A 26,442-nucleotide genomic window follows, 5' to 3' on the forward strand; every position below is an offset into this window, starting at 1 on the left:
ATTTTCATAATCTATTCACATATATTATTTTATATTCCTAATATAAAGATTATTCTCATAATCTATCACACCTCCGCAGTCGAAACAGGAGCTTTGCAAACGCTGAGACTGGCCCGAAAATCATCAAATAAAATCTTAGGCAGACCTTTAGTAAAAATATCTGCAATCTGGTATCGGGATGGCACATGCAAGACACGAACTTCACCCCGTTGGACTTTCTCACGAACGAAGTGAATGTCCATTTCAATATGTTTAGTGCGCTGATGTTGTACCGGATTACTAGAGAGGTAAATAGCACTAACATTATCGCAATAAACTAAGGTTGCCTGTGTAACCGAACATCTGAGTTCTAATAATAAGTTTCGGACCCAACATGATTCCGAGACGACATTTGCAACCCCTCTATACTCTGCTTCAGCACTAGACTTTGACAAAGTAGGTTGCCTTTTAGAAGACCAAGAAATCAAATTATCTCCAAGAAAGACACAATAACCTGATGTAGATCGACGAGTATCAGGACACCCGCCCCAATCAGCATCCGTATAAGAAATAAGGGAAGTAATAGATGATTTGTATAACTGCAAACCATAATCAGCAGTGCCTTGAATATAACGGATGATTCGTTTTAAGGCATTCATGTGAGCAACTTGAGGAGCATGCATAAACAAGCAAACTTGTTGTACAGCATAAGAAATGTCCGGACGAGTGAATGTCAAGTACTGTAACGCCCCACATAAAGAACGATAAGAGGTAGGATCTCCATAAGAAATGCCAGATTGAGTGCTCATCTTTCCTTTAGAATCAACAGGAGTGGAAGCTGGATTACAATCTGTCATACCTGCTTTCTTAATAATGTCATGAGCATATTTCGTTTGAGACAAGAACAAACAATTCTTGTGTCGGATAACAGCAATGCCTAAGAAATAACTCAAAGGACCCAAATCTTTCATTGCAAATTCAGTGCTAAGTTGAGAAATGACATATTTCCGAAGGGACTCTGAAGAAGCAGTGAGCACAATGTCATCAACATAAAGAAGAATGTAAGCAGTGTCCTGATCATGGCGATAAATGAATAAAGAAGTATCCAATTTGCTGTGATTAAAGCCAATTGATGCAGCAAAATCAGCAAAACGTTGATACCAAGCGCGGGGTGCCTGTTTCAAACCATAAAGAGACTTTCTCAAAAGACATACATGATCAGGACGAGCCGGATCTTTAAACCCCAAAGGTTGATACATGTATACTGTTTCATTCAAGTTGCCATGTAAGAAGGCATTCTTCACATCCAATTGATGAATAGACCAAGACTTGGATAAAGCAATGCTAAGAACCATCCGTATAGTTGCCGGTTTCACAACCGGACTGAAAGTTTCATCACAGTCAATCCATTTTCTTTGAGTTTTCCCATCACCAACAAGACGAGCCTTATGTCTCTCAAAAGAACCATCAGATTTCGTTTTATGTCGAAAAATCTAAAGCGAACGAATAATATTTACATTAGACGGACGCGGAACTAAGGCCCAAGTACCATTGTCAATAAGCGCATCATATTCTTCCTGCATAGCAATTTTCCAATTATGGTCACGTAGAGAATGTACGGGATTTTTTGGAATGGGTGATACAAAGGTAGAAGTGTGAAGAGAGTGGTCTTGGTATTTTTTATTGGGTTTGACAATTCCATGACGACTACGAGTGTCCATAGGGTGAGGGTGGGATGCTACGGGAGAAGGAGGAGTGGGAGAGTTTGAAGACTCGTTCGCAGGGTGAGTGTGGGATGTTATGGGAGAAGGAGAATAGTGGGGGGTGGTTGTGGGTTGGTGTTGGTGCTCGGGTGTGGTGAGAATTTGATGCAAGAGATGGGTGTTAAGGGCACCTGAATCATGACTCAAAAAATCGTATGTGTGAGATTTCGGAGTATGAATTTTGGAAAAAGGAAATGCTGACTCATCGAACCATACATGTTTGGCTATTATAATTTTTCGAGATGACATATCAAAACATTTATACCCCCTATGATTGGGCGGATAGCCAAGAAAAACACAAGGAGAAGACCGAGGTTCAAGCTTGTGTATTTTGGATGGTGGAAAAAGAGGATAACACAAACACCCAAAAACTCGAAGATGAGAGTAGTTAGGATGCTTTTGATACAAAATCTGAGTTGGAGAATTATAACCAAGAAGCTTTGTAGGTAAGATGTTGTGAAGGTAGGTAGCCATTTCGAGAGCATGATGCCAAAAAGATGGTGGCATGGATGCATGACAGAGAATAGTGCGAACAATATTATTGATTGTTTTTATTTTTCTTTCGGCCTTGCCATTTTGAGGAGAGGTATAAGGACAAGAAAGACGGAAAGTCATACCATGTTGGTGACCGAATTTTTCAAAACGAACATTTTTAAATTCAGTACCATTGTCACATTGGAATGCCTTAATTTCTCTCTCAAATTGAGTACGAATATATGTTCGAACATGAATAAATAACTTATAGACTTGAGACTTAGAAGAGATCGGAAAAGTCCATAAAAAATTCGTGTAATTATCAAGAAAGAGAACATAATACTTATGGCCGAGAGAACTAGGAATAGGGGATGTCCACAAATCACTGTGTATAATGTCAAATGGCATAGTAGTATGAGACATAGAATCGGGAAAAGGCGATTTTATTAATTTACCCAAAGGACAAGAATGACAAACATGTTTAGCCTTAGGACATTGAATGAAATTACTACTACGCAATGAATTTAAAATTGCATTTCCCGGATGACCGAGACGGGAATGCCATATATTTGGAGAAATAACTGAAAAAGCTGACGGTGTGAAAGAAGAGAAGACTTGACGATCTGTGAGAAAAGGGTAGAGATTGCCACTACTATTACATCTCACTCGTTTGCTCCCCGTCTGCAAGTCCTTCACAGTAAACCCAAAAGGATCAAACTCAATGGAAACATTATTATCAATAGAGAATTTCCTAACGGAGATGAGATTTTTGACTAGTTTTGGAACATGAAGGACATTTTTTAATTGAAGTGTGTTTTGGTGTAGAGATTTGTGACCATAACCATGAATTGGAATTTTCCTACCATCACCAACAATAATTGAATTATTATGACTATTGATCAAGGGAGAATATGACGATAAATTACCTTGAGAATTTGTCATGTGAGAGGTAGCACCCGTATCCATATAGTAGTTTGGATCAGAAAATGTCATTGTGTGCATTGCTTGATCAATATTAGTTGACATGTAATCTTGAGACGATGGGCCTGACATATAGTAAGCCTGAGGTGGTTGTGGCCCGAGGATACCGGTCTGATATGCAGGCTGACTGGGCTTCGTGGCGGACCAAGGAGATGGGCCTGGTGCCTGTGATGGATATGGGCAAGGAGGAAGAGCCCAAGGGCCTTGCTGCCAATATGCCCAAGGTGGAGGATACATCCATCCTGCTTGGGTCTTCTGCTGGTGTGAGGCAGTAGGACCACGCTGCGGGTTTTGCTGCTGCTGCGAGGCACCACCATTACGCTGTTGATTATTACCCCGAGAAGAATAATGGGAATTATCAGCATTATTTTGGGACGATAAATGTGATTGCGTGATGTGAGCCTCTACATGAGACTCAATAGAGAGATCAGCAGCATTCTCATGTTCTTATAATTCAAGCATTGAACGAAGAGTATCAAAAGAGGGCAACGGGTTAAGATGACGAACTGACGTTCGAAAGGACTTATATTCCTCCGAGAGGCCTTTCAAAAGTTGTAGAGCCATTCGATTGTCAGAGACTTTATCTCCAACATTCCTCAAATTATCAGCTAGAGTTTTTAGCTTAGCGCAATAAGACTTAACACCATCAAAATGAGCAAGCTTGGTGTTTGTAAATTGCGCATCAAATTGCAAAGCTCTTGCAGATTTGTTGTTAAGAAAAAATTGCTGCAATCTGTTCCAAGCATCAACTGCCGAGTCATCAGGATCGAGGATGGAATTTAGGAGATCATTAGAAATGGTCCTGTAAATCCATTGACGAACAATGTCATCAAGTCTCTGTGTTAAAGCCTTTTCGGATTCCGTCGGAGCGGGAACCGCGACCGAAGGATTAACTGTTAGAGGTTGAATATGGTTGATCACCATATTAGCACGGCAATGAAGTTGAAAAAGGGTGGACCAGCTGTTGTATTGTTTTCCTTCATAATCAAGGGTGATAGGGATGCACGCCTTGATGTTGGAAACAATGGTGGCTGGATGAACCTTGTTTTCGGCCATAGATGAAGAAGAGAGAATGAAAAGAAACGGAAGTTAGGTTTAGAGAAAAGAAGCGGAAGCTGGGTTTAGAAAAGAATGAAAAGAGAACCTAGGGCTCTGATACCATGAAAGAATAGGGAGAATCTTGTTTAATCTTCTTGCCCTTTACATAAGGGAAATCTCCAATATATATACATTACAAAAGATTAATAAGGAAACTAATAATATAATAACGATATTATTTTATATGCCTAATATAAAATTATTTTCATAATCTATTCACATATATTATTTTATATTCCTAATATAAAGATTAGTCTCATAATCTATCAGTAAACATTTATATGTAGGGAAAAAATGAAAAGGATGAATGGTTTACTATTCGAGAAGAGAACGAACAACTAAAAGTTGAGTGTCTCTCATTGAAAGAGTTGCTAAATAATTACAAGTGCAATGCATGTAAGGTTCTTCCTCCCATCGAACTGGAGCAACTTCGCAATAGACAACTTCAATCCGATACCTTGCAGTTGAGGCAACAGGTTGTGTTCAATTATTTACTTTCATTTATTAACTCATTCAATTCTCATATAACTATATTTTGTCCATTATTTGTTATAACTCAAATGTATTGGTTTATGTACATCCGGATCAGTACTATAATACCTATAATTCTCTTCAGGGCATGGGGATACCTGTCCAGATAAACCAAGACTTACTACCACCAAGGCTTGTTTCATCGTTGGATCAATCTAATGGAGTCTTACTAGGGAAATCTTCAATGGAACCAATCAATCCTAACGTTGCTAATGCTAATTCTATTGTTAATGAAAATGTCAATTTTCTGAATACAATTTTGAATCCAGAACATGATTTTGAGTTGTCGAACATGATGAAAACAATTGGGTTGGCTAGGGATGAGTTACTCAGCTTATTGAATGTAAACGAGCCATTTTGGCTAAAAGATGTGCCGGATGGAAGATATATTATTCACAGAGAGACATATAACGCAACATTTTTAATCGTCATCATAATGGACTGCGTACTCACTTTGAGTCTTCGAAAAATGAAGCAATATTGAGCATGGGTGCTTCGAAAGTGACTGAAATGCTAATGGATTCGGTCAGTCCTATATATTTATCTCTTTTAAATCTTATAAAACTCTTAACTATCTTTTTTTTTTTTACAGAAGATGAGGACAAAATATATTTTTCCTACCATCATAACAGACGGTTTCACAATCAAAGAATATGGAAATCAATCCACGAGAGGCCAAGTCGGGCCAATAAAATTGGTATAAATATTGGTTGTTGAGTAAAATTCGCAATATTGAAAAGAAAATTGTTAAAATTGATGTGTTTTTTTGCATTCAGGTTTATGAGCAGATGCATATACTTGCCCCATTTGTTAGTCCAAGAGATTTTCGCTTTCTTCGTTTATGTGAAAAGGTAACTGATGGAATGTGGCTAATAGTGGAGGTCTCTCCTGACTTTAATAATACAAATTTTCAACTCAATTCCCCCGCTCGTGCATGGAGGCTTCCTTCTGGCTGTCTAATCAAGGATATCTCTCCTGGAGTCTCTCATGTAAGTACACTATTAAACAAGATTATTGGAAAATGAAATGGTTTCCATTTAATGTTGTAATTGGTAGGTGACATGGATGGAACATGTAGAAGTTGAAGACACGGCCCTAATTCCTATTCTCTATAAAGATGTATTCTTTCATGGATTGGCCTTCAATTCAGATAGATGGGTTCAAATACTGTCAAGGTGCTGCCATAGAACTGTTTCTTATAATAATATCGTGCAGAACCAATTTGATAGCCCCCTACAGAACATGGGAGGTGATATATTATCTCTATTTTTTATTTTTATTTTCATTTTTAGAAAGAAGATATAGTGAAATTAATATGTTTACATGATATATTTGTAAATTTAGTACTGAAAGTCCTGACTCAAGAAGATAGGAAATGTATAATGAGCATAACCGACAAGATGATGAAGAGATTCTGCTCAAACATGAACATGAAAGACATACTTGAAATACTGCGATTCAAAGATAATGATATTTTTCTCTCTGTATGTCGAGATCAAGAAAACGCCAATCCATCTAATGGCCTGATCGTCAATGCTGCTACCTCTTTTTGGCTTGACGCTCCATATCAAATGATTATCGAATTCTTAAATAATATTAACTTAAGATCTCAGGTATTGTTCATCCATTGTGTTTTGTTTCTTGTTTGTAACACTTTGTAACTAAAATTTAAATTTGGTTATTATCATTAGTGGGATGTTGTTTGCTATGGAGGAATCGTGAAAGAGATTGCTTGCATTAAGTTTGGAAATCAACTAGATAATTCAATCTCTATTATCAAGGTAAATATGAGATTATTAACTTTATATTTTCTTTGAATGTGATATTTTTCGACTAAATATTATATTTGCAGCCTCATATTGAATCTAGAAATAATCTTCTTGTGATCCAAGAGACTCTAGTGGATCCTCTTGGTGCAGTTATAGCTTATGCTCCCATCGATCAAGAAGATTTTATTGGAGAATTAAATCGTTCTTGGACGAAGACTGTGCTTGTATCTGGTTTCATTATTTCTAAAGATGGAAATCCTGAATGTATGCGGATGAATTTTGGAGGAGCTTCGACTTCTAGAAATGTTGCGCCAACTTCTCCCAATGGTTCGCTCGTTACTGTGGCTTTCCAAGTGATATATTCCAAGGACATCGAAATGGAATTCATTAACATTGTCAATTCAATTATTTCCACCACTGTTGATCGCATTAAGTTAGCCTTTAATTGTCATGATCCTTAATTTCGCCTGATCTATTTTATATTATGTTTTTGTTGAACTTATACATTGAGATTATACATTGAGAACTTGAGTATTTAATTTTCATTTTTATTAATATGCAAATTTGAACTTTAATACTTTAAGCATTTAATCGATGAATTTAATTTATACTATTAAACCAAACTTAATTCAGCTAAATCCATATATGCACATTTTACTCAGAATAGAATAGTATTAATTGGGTTGAGCAATTCATTATAAACAAAATAATATTTTATAGTCATTGTTTTATTTATTTTTTCTATAACTATTTATTTTTGGTAATTCTTAATAACTTATGAAGTTTGTTATTCTAATTACATTAATGTGGCAATTTCTTACTTTCTCCTCATTCTTTTTTTAAAAAATGAAACAAATGAATATGAATATAAAAGTAGTTGTTAAGCAAACAAAAAAGAGTGTACAAAATATTCAAAATACTCATTTGATGGTCAAGATATCTTTGGAGTGAATAGCCAACTTTGTTTGGTAAAATATTTTTTTATTTACTTGAATTAAATCAAATCCAATATATTTGTTATAGTAATACTAACTAAATCTAACAAAAACATTGTAAAAACTCCGATAAACTCCGATATGGAAAATAATTGTTTTTCAAACAAACAAACCAAAATTAGATAATTCAACCAAAATGTCAATATTTTCCTTAAATTATGCTATTTGAATTTAGGTTGGATTTTGAGTTCATGAAATATTTTATCTATTAATGAATTAAAAGGTTTTCTAAAAAAGAAATAAAAATGTTTAATGTGTATTAAGAAAAATATTTAACACACCAGAAAATATAAAAATCTCAAAAAAAATTACTAACTTACCTTCCTCTCGAGTGAGACGAGAAACCAAAATGATAGATACAATTAGAACTCGTGTAAATAGTTCATTTTGGACTAACTTTAACTTTTTAAAGTTGTTACATAATTTTTTTCTCAAGAAGTTAGTGTTTCAATGTGTTTTAGAGATATTATATTTTTTGTTCGGTGCTTTCTTACACGTAAGAAGGGTATTATGTCTTACGTTCCCGTCAAATGACCGTCTTTATTCTAAACTGATGATCATATAAAAAGAATATATTATTTTGTACCTTATTTATTTATTTATTTATTATATCATAATGTATGCGTTCAAAGATGAATCCAAGTCTAAACATGTAAATATGTGACTAAGTTACGTCGTCAATTCTAGAACTACGAAAAAAAACTATAAAAATACATGTGAACGAAGAGTGTTATTCAAAATTGTCCTTAAAGATCCAAAATTAGCTTAAATACTAAAATAAAATCCAAACATTCCATTATTTTTTTTTGTGTTTTATACTTTTTATGATTTTTTAAAATCAATTAAAATATTTAAAAATAGAAAATAAAGTAAATGCAAAAATCAGTAAAAAAAAAAAAATCCATGAGCATAGAATCTAAGCGCAGACTTGGAAGAAGATTCCCTAGGGTAATCCAAAACCAGCATCATCTTAACATTAAACAATTCTACATTTAAATCCCCATTTCTTTTGTGACTAAACCTTACCAAAATGTATTGAGCTCTTCTACACAATCATTTAATCACGTAACAATTAACTAGAAGTCCTATGGCACAACAACAACAAATCCATTCTTAGGGAAGTGAGAGAAACTCTGAAGATTTCCGGCGAGAATTTTCTTGCAATGGAATCTTGAATTTCTTCCCCAAATACGTGCACATTCTTATATTCAATCAAGAATTGTGTCGAAATCAAGACCGTCGGCACGTTTGGCACAATCGGCACAATCGGCACGTTCGGTACGGTCGGCACGTTCAGCACAGTTTCTTGGTCGTGCGATTCAGTTAATTTGGCACTCGGTTAAGGGAAACGTGGTTGGAGTAAAGATCGTCGGCACGTCTGGACGATCGGCATAATCGGTACGATAGGTACGTCTGGCACGTTCGGCACATCGGGAAAAATCGTCTAGGGTTTGAATAAAGTCGTTTCAAGATTGTTGTTCTGACTTTAATCCGCTATTATGAAGTCTCATTGGAATATGGGTAAAAGAAAAAATAACAAGGCAAAAAAAGTGGAGAATTTTGTTGTTAAAGGAGTCAAGGCCATAGAAATTCAGGACTTTGTTCTTAAAGGAGTCAAAGAAACTGTAGAGAAGAAAGTCAACAAAATAGATGAAGAAGTTATTAACGAAAAAGTGCAGGAAATCAGCAAAAACCCAATTGCTGCCCAAAAGTCTTTAGAAAATAATGTAGGGATCAAGGAGAAGAAAAAATGAGTTTGGATGATACGGTATAATCAAAGGGCAAATTTGTTTGGACTAAAAAACCAAATCACGAAACTCCTGATGCATGCTAAGAAAGGAGAGATTGTACTCAGCAATGAAAAAGTACAAAGTACAATCGTCCAGCTTAACATTCACTATCTCCAAGACTGGAATTTACTCAAGAAGGATGAATATGAAGTGATAGTAAAATGGTCTGTTGCAACAATGAGGTATCGAATTCTCATTTTGAATTTAAATTGTCTGCTATAGTAGAAGAATATTGTGTTAGGGAATGGGAAAATGTAGTGGTGGGAAACTACATAGGAAAGAATAGAGTTTCCTTCATAGTCACCAAAGAGGCACTTATGAAGCAATGAGAGCAAAAGGGATTGGAGAAAATTTCAGCGAATATACATGATCTTTACGATCTTTACTTTCTGAAATTTAAGAAGGGATCAAATCTGGATGAAATCCTGAAAAATGGGCATACATATATTATATCAAACTACATGAAGTTGGAAAGATGGTCTGAAGATTTGAACATATTAAACAAGTCTAAAAAATAGCTCAGATATGGTTCAAACTTTGGAATATCCATGCACACATGTATAATGTAGAAGCTTTTAGTCATTTTGCAGGTTTATTGGGTACTCCATTATACATGGACCCAATTACTGAAGGAGGAGACCACTTATCATTTATTAGAATTATCATTGACGTGCATCTTAGAAGTACACTACCGAATAATATAACGGTAGTAGACAAAAAAGGAAAATCTACTGTCATAAAAAACACTTATGAGTGAAAACAATATAGATGCACTTTCTGCAATACCTTCCAACATGCAAGCCCAAATTATGATTTGGATAAGGAAGAAGATCAAAAAATTCATAAAGGCCAGAAAGTAAAGATACAGGAAAATGAAACAGATGTGCATATTATCAAAGAGCAAAATGTTATTAAAGATCAAGAAACAAAAGATAAAGAAAATTATGTACAAGACGAATTTAATACGATGAAGGAGGTGGAACCTCAACCTAATCATATTAAAGAGATAGTTGAAGATTCCCAATCCAATCAAGTTGAAGTAGTTGCTGATGAAAACAGAGAGAAAGATACTTAGGCTAATCAAGAGGAAGAAAATAATTCTAAGGTTGATATAGAGGAATACAAAGTTGCTGAGGATTCTAAAGCTGAAACTGAAGAAAATAAATACAATGATCTTGAAAATCAAGTTGAGAACAATAAGGTGAAGAGCTCAGTCTTAAGAATAATTCTTTTTATCAAATTAGAACGGATTCATATAAAGAAAAAAAATCAAAATGAGAATATGTAGTACTCATCATCATCTTCAGTTCACCCATCTTTCATTACAAGGGGAAGTGGAAGGAGAAGGGGAAGAGGAAGGACAAGGGGAAGAGAAAGAGGAAGACAACCTGTTGAAACATTAGGTTGGTATGAAAATAAAAATTTTGATTGGGATAATTAAGATTTGATATAATTTGTAATCTTTGTTTGTAATCTCTGTTTTTCGTATGTTTGATGGCTACTAATCAATTTTTTAGGGTCGATTGATTGTCATCTTTTAATCAGTTAGGGTTTGTCTAGCTTTGATTCTTAACCCTCTCACTTTTAGGATTTAAATTAAATTGTTTTAACCGTTCCCCCCACCCCCCAAAAAAGTCCTATAACAAAACATAAACAATGAGTAAAATTTGAAAAATTTGCAGTTACAAATTCAAAAGCTCTTATTTCTAAAATTTGTTTATATGATCTGAACTCCACGAGAATAAACTCAACTATGCTATATCGGATGGAAGCATGAGCTGAGGTGGGCTTAAGCCCACCCATGATTTTATATATATATTATTCTAAAATTTATTTTTATTGCACAATTTCAATTCTTTATTTTTTTATTTCAATTTTAAATATTTGTTTTTCTAATTCCCAAAGAGTATGTATGTTTGATTAGATGTACCAGCATGATAATATATCATTTTAACATCGATCAATAATTTTTAGTTGACTCATTTAATAATAATGATATTTGCAAGATTGCAACGAAATTTATCCTGAAAATTTCGTAATTTTAATCAACTGATTTAATAGTGATGATATTTGCAAGATTGTAACGAAGTTTATCCTGAAAATTGTTGGAATTTAGATTATGTAGATGATTTCCATTATATGAATGGAAATGAGAATTAAAAAAAATAAAATTGAATGGGTGAGTCTCAAGAATAAAATCGAGTTAGTGGATTTGTCCATATTGGAAAAATAGCAAAATGTAGCATTTTTTCATTAATCCAAGTGGGGTTTAATTTATTTGTAAAATGCATTTTATTGCATAAAAATAAATTAATATATTTGGATTAAATATTAATTGAATGAGTGGGTATTAATATCAATATGCAAATGAGAATTTTTCCATTGAAATGCAATGATAAATGATACAGTGAAACCATTCAAATGCATTTGATTTCATTAAATGATTTTATTCCTACATTAAAGAAATTAGTCATTATGTTGATTGACTAATTTATCTTTATATAATATTTCAATTGATCACACATGGTTAAAGAGACAATAACAATTGCAGAATTACATAATTTATATCCTTTAATCACCTTAAATGAATTTTATTGGTTTTTATTTTCAACATCACAAGAAGCTAGCTACTTCTTAGTTTTTCAGAAAAAACCTTCCATTGATCATTTTAATTGTGGTTTCACATAATTTTGCTTTGATCCCGGTGAAAGTTTATGTACGTTGGTCAAGTTCGATGTGTATTGATTATGGTGCTGAATCATTATTAAATTCGTTGTACCCTGAGAGACAGTCATCTGATAAACTTCAGCACAAGAATGAGACAGTTCAACTGTTTTAAGAAAAATGTTTTAAACACATGCCTCGATTCAACATTTGATTTCGGTGATTTTGTTTCTTTATATATTGTAGCTTATTTAATTTCTTTGTAATATTATATGTTTATATTTTTTGTAATTTTCAAGACAACATTTCTAACAAAAATTTAGTAAATGAAAACATCATTACTTTGAAAAATGAATTGATACATTATAAAATTGATGTGATGCAAAATTTAAAAATTTTATACTTGTTGAGTTGTGTCAACAATTGATTAACAGTTGACGATCAAAATTATATATTACGTTGACTAGATTTATTATCTTGTTTTATCATTAATTATTTTTACTACTACTTATCAAACATTATTAACCGTGTAGAAAGTGAAGACTAAACTTTACAATAAAATAGATAATAATTTTCTTAATGATTGTTTTACCTTCTATATTGAACAAGATTTAACTATAGAAATAGATTTTATAAGAGATTATTTTTACTTTTAAAATCTGTATGTAACAATAATTAAATCTTCATAATTTTCAACATAAGTTCAAACAACAATCGAAACATATTATTTTCAAACCTTGAATTTTTTTTGTAAAATCTTCTAAAAGTTACAATTGATCACCCTTAAGGATTACAACACCACGTTTTAAATCACCTGAGGAATAATTAAGAAATTACACAGTTTCAAAATTTAACTTGATTTGGGCGTATTTTATTTGTCATGGATTAAGTGAATCTAATTAAATAGAAAGTTAAATAAATAAATATAGAATATTTCCAAATCAATTTTTTCATAACATCAAGATATATACAAGTTGTATTTACTCAAGAATATAGAATTACATTTATTGAAAAACAAAATTGCATGAAGAATCGAAGATGAAGCTCGCATTTTTTTTTTGTTAGGGCTCCTCCTTCTCTTCCAAACTAACCTCTTGCCCTTTTCATTTGTGGACAATGTTAAGGGCGCCCCTACATCGAGACATTTTTCCCTCTAATACAATTTTTCGATTTTCTAAAAGTCCAACGAAAGTTCATCGGTTAAATTGGCTTTAACAGTTTTTTTGTGAACATTTTATTTTTTGAATGATAAAAAAACCATTGAAAAATGACAAAGTTGGATTTTTTGAAGGATCTTTTGGGCAGAGAAGAAGGAGATTGCAGGTGGGCCGATGGTCGCGCGATTCCTGTTCTGGTTACTTTCCAATGCGGGCGGGCATTTGAGCATCTATTGACCGATGTTTGGAGTGTTGACTCCTTCCTCTAGGCCTTACATAAAGAGTATAGTTGTTGGGCTGCCTTTTAAATTCTAGGTTTGGGTTGGGCCTTAGGCTCAGCATCCTCCTAGATAAGCTTTGGTAAGGTTGAAGTTAAGATTTAAAATTGTACCCAGACTAAAATATTTTTCATACAAACAAAAATAACATAAAATAGTTCATGAAATATGAAAAAATAACAATTATTTAAGCTCAATAAAACAAAGCATGACATCAAAAATATAAAAATACTTAGAGACCAAACTTACAAAAACAAAAATAAAAAATTAACCGGTATGAAGGTCTGCAAGAAGGTCGATAATCTTTTCAACCGACTCCACAATTATAAAAGCTAAGTATGCATAAATTTACTATTTAAGTTGAAATCTAAGATTTTTTGAAATATAATATTCATCAAATCTAAGTCTATATTTTAAGCAAATTGTCTCTTAATATAGATGATCATTGAATTTGTTAGAAAGTATTCTCCCATTTTAATACGAAAAACTTTTTTAACATGTTTTATAGCGGAAAATGTTTGTTATTTGGTCATCGTTGAAACTAAACGGATCAACCTGTTAATGTAATAATATTGTTCCAATTTTTTGTTTAATATAAACCTCGACACAATTCTAAAATTTTGAATATATTTTAAAAATTTTCCTGACAAAATATATAAAGCTCAAAATGTTGTATTTGACTTCTCAAATGATGCAAATATGTTGAGAAAATGAATTTTAATTTAAGCAGCCAGAATACAATACTCTGATTTAGCCATACAAATTATGGAGAAAATGAAAAATTTTCATTTCAGACTAGTAAAAACTATTATTGTTAGAGACATTTTATTTTATTTTATTTTATATATATTATTAAGTTTGGTTATTTATTTATGGAATTTCTTTATTTATTATATAGTAGAATACATTATAAATTGTTTAATTATGAATAAATTAGTATGTTTGGAACCTCCGGCGGATTATATAGAAGATAATTAGAATGTTATTTAATTATAAATATATAATATATTACTATTAGGTGGATAGTCCGGGATACTGTAGCTCTGGGTATCGCCTGGGTCTATTGTTTTGCCTCACTCTTCTTTTGCTTGTCGGTGATTGTCGGCCACCATTTTATGTACCTCATGTGAATTTATTTAAATTAATTCGAAATTTAATTATTTTAGAATCCGAGTAATACACGTCGTCTTCAAATTAATTATTTTATTTCTTTGTAATGAGCTCATATAAAAATAATTTTTAAAACAAATGGTTTACTAATGAGATATTTACAAATTATAAAATTTAGGGGTAAAAAAGTATATGTCTACATACTTGATTCTTCTAAACAAAATACATTAGTATATTTGAGTATAGTTAAAACCATTTATTTTTTTTAAAATAAATTGGGATAGACACTAAAAATGTGTTTTCACTTTTAAAGACTAAAACCAAAACAAAGTTCAATTACTAAATTTTTCTGCAGGAAAAATGATATTATGAAATGAGTATAGGTAAAAATAAGAAAATCGTACAATTGTCCATATCAACGAAACACGATCTTTTAGCCTACAAAAATATTTTTAAAAACTAAAATAAATTGAACAAAAGCAACTCAATGTTTCACTCTGTATCTTTCAATATTATGAAGAATGTAGAAATAAAAACGATATAGTCGCGCCTATTTTGACTTCAGATAAATCTGATCTTTAAAAAACATTGAACAAAAGGCGTCCAATGTATTCACATTTGTATTGTTAGATTGATAAAATGGTTCTAACAAAACTATATCCAATACTAAAACAACAAAACAAAATAAGAAAATATTCATCTATAGATATTTAAATCACTAAATGTTTGATTGCTCAAATGCAAGAGAAAATTATATAGATTCTATTAAAAATAATCCAAGTAATTAATAAAAATGATCTCAAAGACAAAAAATTAATTATTTTTTATTAAATTAAAAGTGGAGAAAACACCTAGTTATGTGACAAAAACATAAAATCAAATATGGGATATCGATTATGATATATGAAAAATCTTAAGTACTTCATCACTTAATGAAATCAAATACATTTGCAGGTCATGAATTCATAGATGACTCTAGAAGCACTTTGCATTACCAAGGGTTATAACTGTGAGGTGTCAAGTTAGTTATATTTTAATTCTTAAAATATCATAGATGACTATGTCTTAAGTATTTAATCACTTACAGAAATCAAATACATTTGTAGATGAAGTCATAGATGACTATATGCATTTCTTTGACAAATTGCAAATAAATAAAATCAACCATAAATCAAATAAATATGAACATTTAAAAAAGTTGCCCTAATTAAAAGTGAATAATGAAAATAAAGTAGTTTAAAAAAAATTAAATTTTCTCCCAATTCTATTGAACACATGAAAAGCAACTTGAAAAAAAAATGACTTTGTATACTTATCAAAAACATAGATTTGTACACTAAAAGTTTTCTCCAAGGTACATTAGTGAATCTAACCCTTGTCAACCAATTATTCAAGCTAAGAATTTCTCAATGTAAGACCAATAAAACACAGCTCTACGTAAGGAAATGAAGCCATTATCCACGCTAAGATGTGCCTAGATGCAACTACTTCCTTAAAAGTCAAGACAATTCCAAAAATCAAACAAATTATGACAAACAATGTAATATCATCCTCGATAAATTGTTTCTTTTGGCTCAAAATACCAATTGAGAGACAAATCACCAATCCAAATATTGCACCTAGATTGACATATACATAATATTGAGGTGTGGCCTTCAAAACATTAAAAAAAATAATCATAAGAGGTAGTGGTTATATCCTTAATCAAAGCAATTATTATTCATTGAAGTGGCAATGATGAAATCAATCCCTAGTAGGAGTAAAAAGCCATTCAAAACTAAATCGTGAAATAGATATTACCCGTAAGATGTCCATAAGGTGTAACCTAGATGGATAGTTCTAACTAAAACATGAACGAAAACACCCTCATTGTGAAGAGTAATCAAGATAATCTTTAACGAATTTATTGATTCATGAAAAGCAACCAATCAAGCTTGAAAAGCGTTAGCTAGCTAGACTAAATCTTGATTTGTGATGAGCGATCAAACTAAATATGCGTGACCTTAACTAAAACGTGAATGGTAACACCCTAATTTACGAAGAGTGATCAAATGATCTATGGGACTGACGGTTAGATATTAAAGTAATAATAATAATAATGAATGTATTTTTTTGTTAATCAAGAGCCTCTTGAATTTTCCAAGTCTCTTGGTCTTATCTAGTAAATGAGACTCTTCATGTCTCTTAGTTTAATGTCTAAGTTATGTTTTACTTTATATAAATTTTGTAATCGTGTTCTTATTTCAATAAGTTCAATAGACATAATTTCATTTCAGATTGGTTCATTCTTTAAAGTCTTTATCACTTTCTAATACATTTCTTCACAATTCGATCATCGTAGTCTTGTTTGTGACTTTGTTACATGGTATCAAAGTTTCGGTAACATTAGTGAAGAATGTATCATTGTTATTCGATATGAAAAGAGGTGGTCGTGTAGCTGGATATGGAAGACATGAATGGAGTCATACCTGGTCGGGGAAGACTTGTGGGACATCGTCTTAGACGATGATGTTGTAGATCCTGAGGATGTTGCTGAAAATGCGGAAGCATCGAAGAAGCAAAAGAGACTCAACGCGAAGGCATAATTTGTGTTGAAGAGGTCAATCTCCCACAATCTGTTCGAGCACATCATTGGTTGTGGATCTGGTCGTTAGATTTGAGAAATGCTTGATTGTCTTTTCAACAAGAATAACGAGGCTCGTCTTTAGATGCTTGAAAACGAGTTAGAAGCTGCAAAGCAAATCATAACTGTCTTGGAGTTCTGTCTTAAGGTAAAGAACATATGCTTAGAAATTTCTTTATTGAACCCATATGATAAAATCTAAGAGGATCGAACAAAGAGGTATATTATTCGAGGTTTTTGACCCGAGTATACACCATTCATCACCTTGATTCAAGGTTGGTCTCAACAACCTTCACTTGAGGAGTTTGAAAATCTATTGTCATCTCAAGAGTCGTTGGCCACACAAATGGCTGGAACAATTATAAAGATTAAGTTGAACAATGCGCTGTTCATGAAGAAATCGAGATGGAAAAAGGGAAAATCAAAGAAGGAATAAACATGTCAAGATTCTTCAAATATTCCTAAAAAGCCCCTTAAGTGTTTCAGGTGCGGCAAGATTGGACACTTCAAGAAAGATTATTGAGTAAACTTGAATGTAAAATTGGCTAGTTTAAATCTCGGATAAATGTCTAACGAGCATGTTGAGGAGGACTTGGACAAGGCTTTTCATTTCATTGTGAGAGTTTCGAAAGAAAAGCAAACAGAGGCGTTTAATAGTAAATAGTAAATCGATCAAAGGTGGATCGTCAATTTAGGGTATGGACATCACGTTACTAGAGATGATTATATGTTCTCGTCTAGTTGAGTTCAAAATGGGGGCGGTGGAATTGTCACGATAGATAACTTGGTTCACGAAGTTAAAAAGGAAGGATTGATTGTCATTGATAACGGAAAAGGAGAATCTATTACTTTGAAGAATGTCTACGATGTTTCAGGAATCCAGAAGAATCTCTTCTCGGTTGAAAGTATTGTAGATGCTGGAAATCTTGTGTTGTTCGGTCCACATGATGTGAAGTTCTTAAGGAACGTGAAAGAAATCAAGGCGGATGTGGTTCACACCAGAATCGGGTAAATGATCTTTTTGTCCTTTCAGCATCAAATTCGTACATCGAAAATGTGGACGACAAAAGAACCTCCTTTCTATGGAATGCAAAACTTGGGCATGCAAATATTTCCAATCCCAATGTTATGTCTCGAAAGAAACTTGTCGAAGGTCTACCTGAAGATTTGAGAATTGAGGAGGGCAGTGTATGTGAAAGATGTCAATATTGGAAGGCTCGTCGACTTCCATTCGACAACTTTGTATCGAAATAAATATATGTTGTTGTTTGTGGATGATTTTTCCCAGTTCACTTGGGTGTACTTCGTGAAAGAGAAGTCCGAAGTGTTCTCTAAATTTCTCGAGTACAAGGAGATGGTAGAAGGAGAAAAAGAAAAGAAAATTTGAGTATTGCAGACAGACAATGCTAGACAATTTTCTCAAAAGAGTTTGAATTTTTTTTTAGGCAAAATGACATGAAAAGAGAACTCTTCTGTCCTGAGACCCCGCAACAAAATTGGATAGTCGAAAGGAAGATTTGACACCTTACAGAGCTTATAAGTCGTGGCTACATATGATGAATATACCAAAGTACTTATGGGCAGAAGGCATGAGTTGTGCATCCCATGTCATCAATCGAGTTCTGCTTAGCCCAAATGAGTTCAAATCTCCATTCGAGATTCTTTTTGGTTTTAAGCCAAATGTTAAGAATTTTCGAGTTTTGGATCTACTTGTTATGTCCATATTCCAGACTCGAGAAGGAGCAAATTGGATGCAAAGGTAGTCAAATGCGTGTTCGTCGACTATGACCAGAGAAGGAAATTGTGGCGGTGTATGTATCCATCAACCCACAAATGCACTATGTATAGAGATGTTGTTTTTGACGAAATTTCTTCGTACTACATTGAGGATGTTGAGAAAACTGTTCAGACTAATCTTCTCATACCCACGTCTACGAGAAGCTCTTGTATTAGTGATAATAGTAATAGAGGGAGCCTGACTTAGCTCAAGATACTTCATCGATGAAAGATAAAAAAGTGAAAGGTTTACAGGAAGTCCACATAAGGAAGAATCTAGTCAACAAAAGAATGGGGAATCTCGACCAAAAAGGAACATTGTAAGGCCCTGTCGATTAATGGATGATAATTTTGTAACAACCTTCTCTTATTTCTTGACAAACACAATAGACGACGAAGAAACAATTTCTTATAATGAAGCAAAGAATGTCGAGGAATTGGTGATAGCAATGGAGGAGGATTGCATGCTCTCAAGAGGAATGAGACATGAGACTTCGTTTTAAAGCCTCCTAATACTCAAGCAGTCACATGTAAGTGGGTGTATCAAATCAAGCGAAAGGTATGGAGAAGATTACGAGGAAACATTCAACCCAGTTGCGAAGATGATGTCTATTGCACTATGTTGGCCTTAGTAGCAAGTTCTCAATGGAAGTTGTAGAAATTGGACGTCAAGAATGTATTTCTCTACAGAGAACTTCATCACCCAATATATATGGAACAACCACATGGATTCGAGAAGAAGGATGGTGACCGGTTGGTTTGTAGACTAAGAAGTATAGAATATCTTAATTTTTGTGGGTATAAAGCTTCAGAATCTGAATCAAGTATATTTATAAAGAAACATCAAGGGTAGATGGTGGTGGTACTTCTATATGTAGATGATATAATCTTAACGGGTAATAACTATGATGAGGTTGCTCGACTACAAGATGAGCTCTCGCTTCTCTTTGAGATGAAGAAACTTGGTGAACTTGGAACTTTCCTTGGTTTACAAATCGAAAATTTCAAGAAAGATTTGTTTGTATCGCAGATCAACTACGCAAAGAAGTTGATTAGGTAAATTTGGTATGACAAATGGAAAAAAGAGTTATACTCCTCTCGACATAAATCCCAAACTCAGTCGAGATGTAGGAACATGTCTACCAGATCCTCGTTTGTATCGTGCTCTTGTGGGAAGTCTGTTAGGATCGGGGACGCCCTTGGAGGACCGGGGTGTTTCCGGTTTTAGGAAGGGTGGCCTCTTACAACACACACAACACTTTGGTGATAGTTCGGTTAGAGACTATAACCGTTCTCCGCACTTCGCAAACTTTCACAGAATCTTGAACCGGGTTCAAGGGCAGAAATGTCTGTTTCAGTCTGAAGCAACGTATGCGACTTAGATGATGTTTAGAAGGAGTCGGTTTTTAGAAATATGAGTGGACCGGTTTTTGATCTGAGGAGTATGTTTAGGTTTGTAGTTAGGTTAAGTGAGTAAGCAGTAAAATAAAGTAAATAACACAAGACAAGATTTTTTATGGATGTTCGGAGCAAACTCTCCTACGTCACCCCTTCTTCTCAGGTTATGAGAAGGATCTCCACTAACTTTCAAAGTTACAATACTTGTAATGCCGGTCGATCCTAACTCGCTACTTGCCGGTTACACCAATTCACTCTTGATGTAATGCACAACACAACACAAACACAAACACAAACAAACAAAGCTTCCGGTTAATGACACAACGGTTTTGGATCGCGCGTGAGATTTCTTTATCTCTCTAAGATTTTCGTAACTTGTGTCGCCATTAATGAGGTCGCTTCGTCTTCCTTTTATAGCGAGAATGATCCCAACGGTCACTTTCTTCTCTCACTGTGGGATTGGTTAATCTAGCGTCACGCCGGTGCAGGGAGGTTGCTTGCACGTTTCACCTTCCTCAACACTTGGCAGGAATGGAGACACTCCTCAGGTAAAGATGACGTTGCCGGTTTTCAGATTTGGACACGTGTCAGGCATGCACCTTCCGGCTGTCGAAGTCGGATCAGTAAGTCATCATTGTTTTCCTTGCATGCTTCTGATCGGATCTTATCTTCTTTTATTTCTTCGAGACACGTCTATTTCGTCATGTTACGTCATCTCTGCAGATTGTAGTTTCCGGTTGTTTCTTACAAAGTATAGTCCGGCTGAAGTGTAAACTTGTCTTTGCTAGCCGGTCTTTCTGAGAAAGGTTGAAACTAGTTCCTCTGATCTTGACTTGATCACTTGGAAATGAATTTCTTTGAACTGTTCTTCAGCCGGTTTTATGAGGCTCCAGCCGGTTTGTGCAATTCGATCTGTTCCTGCACATAGAAGTTAATAGTTGTTCAGTTTTTTTGGCCGGTTCCAAAAATTAACTTTACTTAATTTTTCTTATCAATTTCTCCCTTTTTGATTATTTAGAATAAATATTCAAAAATCGTAATGTATGGCCGGTTTGAAAATTAATTTGCTTAATTTTTCTTATCAATTTCTCCCTTTTTGATTATCAGCTATCATTGACCTTGCGGCTTCCTTGAGAGTTCGGTTTCTTCTCTCAGCTAGGCCGTTTTGTTGAGGAGTTCTAGCATTAGACAACTCGTGTCTAATACCGGAATCATCAAGAAAAGTAGTTAGTCTGCTATTTATAAACTCAGTTCCTCTATCACTTCTGATTTTGTTTACTCGAATAGATTTCTCATTTTGTATTCTCAAAATCAGTTTGATCAGGTTTGGAGTTGCTTGATTTTTAGATGCTATAAATGTTACCCAAGTAAACTTAGAATAGTCATCAATGACTACCATAGTGTAATGCATGCCACCTAAACTAGTTACTTTAACCGGACCAAACAGATCTATATGCAACAGTTCTAAACATCGTTCAGATTGATAATTTCCTTTACTTTTAAAAGAGAACTTTATCTGTTTACCCATTTGACATGCAGCACATACTTTATCTTTTGAAAACTTAACATTCGGAAAACCGGAGACTAGTTCTTTGGAACATATAAAGTTAATTGTTTTGAAATTCAAATGGTTTAGCCGTTTATGCCAAAGCCAGTTTGGATCGGTTCCGGCTATCATGCATACGGGTTTTTCAAGATCGGTTTTCCAATTAACTTTGTAAATATTTCCCATTCGGTTACCGGTTAAAAGGATATCATTTTGTTGATTCCTAACTAAACATGCATTCTTATGAAATTCAACTTTGTAACCTACGTCGCACATTTGACTTATACTTAATAGGTTAAAATGCAATTGTTCTACCAGTAATACATTATTTATGGATAGGTTTCCATGGACAATCTTACCCTTTTCCACGGTTTTACCTTTCGAGTTGTCACCGAATGTTATGACTGCTCCGGTTTCATACTTGATGTCGGTTAGTAGCTCATCGTTGTCGGTCATGTGTCTTGAACATCCGCTGTCCAGGTACCATTACGAGTTCTTTAGCCGGTTGCTTCTCCTAACCTGCAAAATAAAAATATTTACACCTTTTTGGTACCCACATTCAGTTGGGTCCATGGTTGATTAGTCCCTTTGGGATCCAGACTTGGATAAGTCGGATCACTTTCCCGGTATCTGTTCTTATAATGTTTGGCTTAACTTCTTGATCATTGCTCAAGAATGCCTTATATTGTGGTGATGAGTTTCTTTGAGACCTAGATTTACTTGTTTTATATTGTTTCCGGTTGGCTTTCCTTCTCTCAGGATGCAGCCAGTTTTCTGATTCAGTCGGACTTACATATTTTAGTTCTTCTTCCGGTTTTAGATCATGTTTTTCCTCATTTTCGGTTGTTGAACTCTTGACAAATCTTATGAATGGAAGATTGTCTTTTGTGAGTTTCATCCAGTTAGGTTGTTTTGATTCTTTTTGTTTGTTTTGTTCGTAACCGATACCAAATCTACATTTGGGATGTCTTTTATAATTGCACATCTGTTTTACGGCTTGACGAGATCTCTCCCACGCAGCCGTAACATACAGTGCTCGTTCATTGCTTTCAGTTACCGGTTGAACTGTCTCCTCATTATCAAAGGATAGTTCATCCGGTTCATACATTACGGTTTCGCATGTCTTAACAGCAATACTACTTGACTCTACGGTTTTAGGTTCTACCGGAGTCGGTATGTATGCAGATATGTTTCTGAACTCAGCGACCATTTCGTTGAGTGCAGAAATCAAATCTTCCTTAGAGAACTCATCAGAAGAGAAATCAAATACCTCTTCGTCGTTCGCCATGAAGCAGGTTACTCTCTCTTCATTATCTTCGTTGTCGGAATACGCCCATTCGCTTCCACCGTCGGATGCAATGAGTGCTTTCTGAATTTTCTTCCCTTCGTCAGCATGCTGGTCGTCGTTTCTCCGGTAGTCGTTCCGTTGGTTGTCATTTCTCCGGTAGTTGTTCCCTTGGTAGTTGTTACCCTGGTACCGGTTGCCTTGGTAGTTGTTGCCTTGATAGTTGCCTTCCGGTTTTCTGTCGTCTCTTCTCGGTTTTCTACATTCTGACCTGAAATGTCCAAAACCGTCACAGTTATAACATCTTTTATTTGATTTATCTACATAATTATAATTAAAGTTGTTGTTAGATGGTGGCTGGTTCTTCTTCATGAATCTTCTAAATTTCTGAGCTAGCATCGCAATCACATCTTCACTGATCTGATCAGGGTTTTTGACTGGAGCCGGAACGGTTGATACTTGGACCACCGATTCCACCGATGTAACCAAAGCTCTGGTTGCGGTTGATGTGGGTGCTTCATCTTCGATCCGAGACTTACTCTCGAACTCGTAGGCTTTTAGATCCTCAAACACGTCATGCAACTTCATCTGCCCGAGGTTGCTTGATTCACTCATCACCATGGTCTTGATATCCCATGTGCTCGGCAGTGATCTTAAAGCTTTGATGATTACTTCTCGTTTTTCGTATTTCTTTCCGAGTGTTTGAAGCTCGTTGACCACACTGGTGAACCGGTTACTGAATTCCTTCATGTTTTCCCCCGGTTTCATCCTGATGTTTTCATATTTCTATGTAGCCACCAAGATTTTATTCTCCTTTGTTCTTTTATTTCCTTCGTGGATCTGAATGATCGTTTCCCAGGCTTCATTTGCATTATCACAGGCTGATATCTTGTTCAAGGTGTTATCGTCTATAGCTTTATAGATGTGCCTCATGCAATGGTTTTCCAGATTACTTCGTCTTCGATCTTCAGTTGTCCATTCGTCTAACTCCTTGTTGATCTTGATTGGAACTTCTTTTAGAACTCGGCTCATCTCATCATCTAGAGTGATCAGATGTAGATACATCTGTTTCTTCCAACTGCTAAACGCTTCACTGTTTAGCATTGGCGACTTGTCGCTGTGGTCATGCTTCCCATCTTCTTCGATTGCTTGAGTGCTAAGAACCTCGCTCTGATACCACTTGTTAGGATCGGGGACGCCCTTGGAGGACCGGGGTGTTTCCGTTTTTAGGAAGGGTGGCCTCTTACAACACACACAACACTTTGGTGATAGTCCGGTTAGAGACTATAACCGTTCTCAGCACTTCGCAAACTGTCACAGACTCTTGAACCGGGTTTAAGGGCGGAAATGCCTGTTTCAGTCTGAAGCAACGTATGCGACTTAGATGATGTTTAGAAGGAGTCGGTTTTTAGAAATATGAGTGGACTGGTTTTTGATATGAGGAGTATGTTTAGGTTTGTAGTTAGGTTAAGTGAGTAAGCAGTAAAATAAAGAAAATAACACGAGACAAGATTTTTTATGGATGTTTGGAGAAAACTCTCCTACATCACCCTTCTTCTCAGGTTATGAGAAGGATCTCCACTAACTTTCAAAGTTACAATACTTGTAATGCCGGTCGAGCCTAACTCGCTACTCGCCGGTTACACCAATTCACTCTTGATGTAATGCACAACACAACACAAACACAAACACAAACACAAACAAACAAAGCTTCCGGTTAATGACACAACGGTTTTGGATCGCGCGTGAGATTTCTTTATCTCTCTAAGATTTTTGTAACTTGTGTCGCCATTAATGAGGTCGCTTCGTCTTCCTTTTATAGTGAGAATGATCCCAACGGTCACTTTCTTCTCTCACCGTGGGATTGGTTAATCCAGCGTAACGCCGGTGTAGGGAGGTTGCTTGCACGTTTCACCTTCCTCAACACTTGGCAGGCATGTAGACACTCCTCAAGTAAAAATGACGTTGTCGGTTTTCAGATTTGGACACGTGTCAGGCATGCACCTTCCGGCTGTCGAAGTCGGATTAGTAAGTCATCATTGTTTTTCTCGCATGCTTCTGATCAGATCTTATCTTCTTTTATTTCTTCGAGATACGTCTATTTCGTCATGTTACGTCATCTCTGCAGATTGTAGTTTCCAAGTGTTTCTTACACAGTATAGTCCGGTTGAAGTGTAAACTTGTCTTTGCTAGCCGGTCTTTCTGAGAGAGGTTGAAACCGGTTCCTCTGATCTTGACTTGATCACTTGGAACTGGATTTCTTTGAACTGTTCTTCAGCCGATTTTATGAGGCTCCAGCCGGTTTGTGCAATTTGATCTGTTCCTGCACATAGAAGTTAATTGTTGTTCAGTTTTTCTGGCCGGTTCTAAAAATTAACTTTACTTAATTTTTCTTATCAAATTCTCTCTTTTTCATTATTTAGAATAAATATTCAAAAATCGTAATGTATGGCCGGTTTGAAAATTAACTTTCTTAATTTTTCTTATCAAAGTCTGATTTATTTGACTATAACAAGGCCTAATATTTCTTATGCAGTTGGAGTGGTGAGTTGGTACATGCATGATCCAAGGAAACTACAACTCGAAGAAGTGAAGAAAACTTTGAAGTATATTAATACCTCACTAGATATTGGTCTACTATATGAGAAAGATGCAAAATTTGTCTTGCAAGGATATACAGATACTGACTTTGCTGGAGATCGAGATGATCGAAGGTCCACATCTGGGTTTGTTTTTCTTTGTGGAAACACTAGCATAATTTGGAGTAGTAGGAAACAATGATCGATATCCTTCTCTACAACAGAAGCGGAATACAAAACACTAACTCACGCAGCACAAGAGTGCATATGTCTTCGCAGACTCTGGGAGGATTTTCATGTCAAGTTTGATCAGTTGGTTCCTATCCATAGAGATAATTTGAGTGTTATTAAATTGACTTCAAATCCCATGTTTCATTTGAGGACAAAACACATTGAGTTGGAGCATCACTTTATTTGAGAAAAAGTACTAGAGGGAATCATTGAGATGGTTACAGTAAGAAGTGAAGACAATGCTGGTGATATCTTCACAAAAGCACTTCCTAAAGGCCCTTTCAAAGATCTACGATCTAAGTTGGGACTAGTTCATCGGACATCACTTTAAGGGAGTGTTAAAAATTAAAGTAATAATAATAATTAATGTGTTTTTTGTTATACAAGAGACTTTTGGATTGTCCAAGTCTCTTGG

The 26,442-nt window shown here is 34.8% G+C and overlaps 2 protein-coding genes across 2 annotated transcripts; both read left to right on the forward strand.

The window, feature by feature from the left end:
- Window positions 1–5,312: 5,312 nt before the first annotated feature.
- Window positions 5,313–7,056, forward strand: LOC124909650 (homeobox-leucine zipper protein ROC8-like). The gene is made up of 7 exons (XM_047450309.1): window positions 5,313–5,351; window positions 5,419–5,523; window positions 5,603–5,815; window positions 5,883–6,075; window positions 6,171–6,439; window positions 6,518–6,607; window positions 6,679–7,056. Exons 1-7 carry the CDS (start codon window positions 5,313–5,315, stop codon window positions 7,054–7,056), a joined length of 1,287 nt encoding a protein of 428 aa, XP_047306265.1.
- Window positions 7,057–19,841: 12,785 nt separating this feature from the next.
- Window positions 19,842–25,998, forward strand: LOC124909651 (uncharacterized mitochondrial protein AtMg00810-like). Its single transcript, XM_047450310.1, has 2 exons — window positions 19,842–20,044; window positions 25,734–25,998. Exons 1-2 carry the CDS (start codon window positions 19,842–19,844, stop codon window positions 25,996–25,998), a joined length of 468 nt encoding a protein of 155 aa, XP_047306266.1.
- The last annotated feature ends 444 nt before the right edge of the window (window positions 25,999–26,442 follow it).

This window comes from Impatiens glandulifera, chromosome 7 (assembly GCF_907164915.1).
Source record: "Impatiens glandulifera chromosome 7, dImpGla2.1, whole genome shotgun sequence".
Lineage (NCBI taxonomy): Eukaryota > Viridiplantae > Streptophyta > Magnoliopsida > Ericales > Balsaminaceae > Impatiens > Impatiens glandulifera.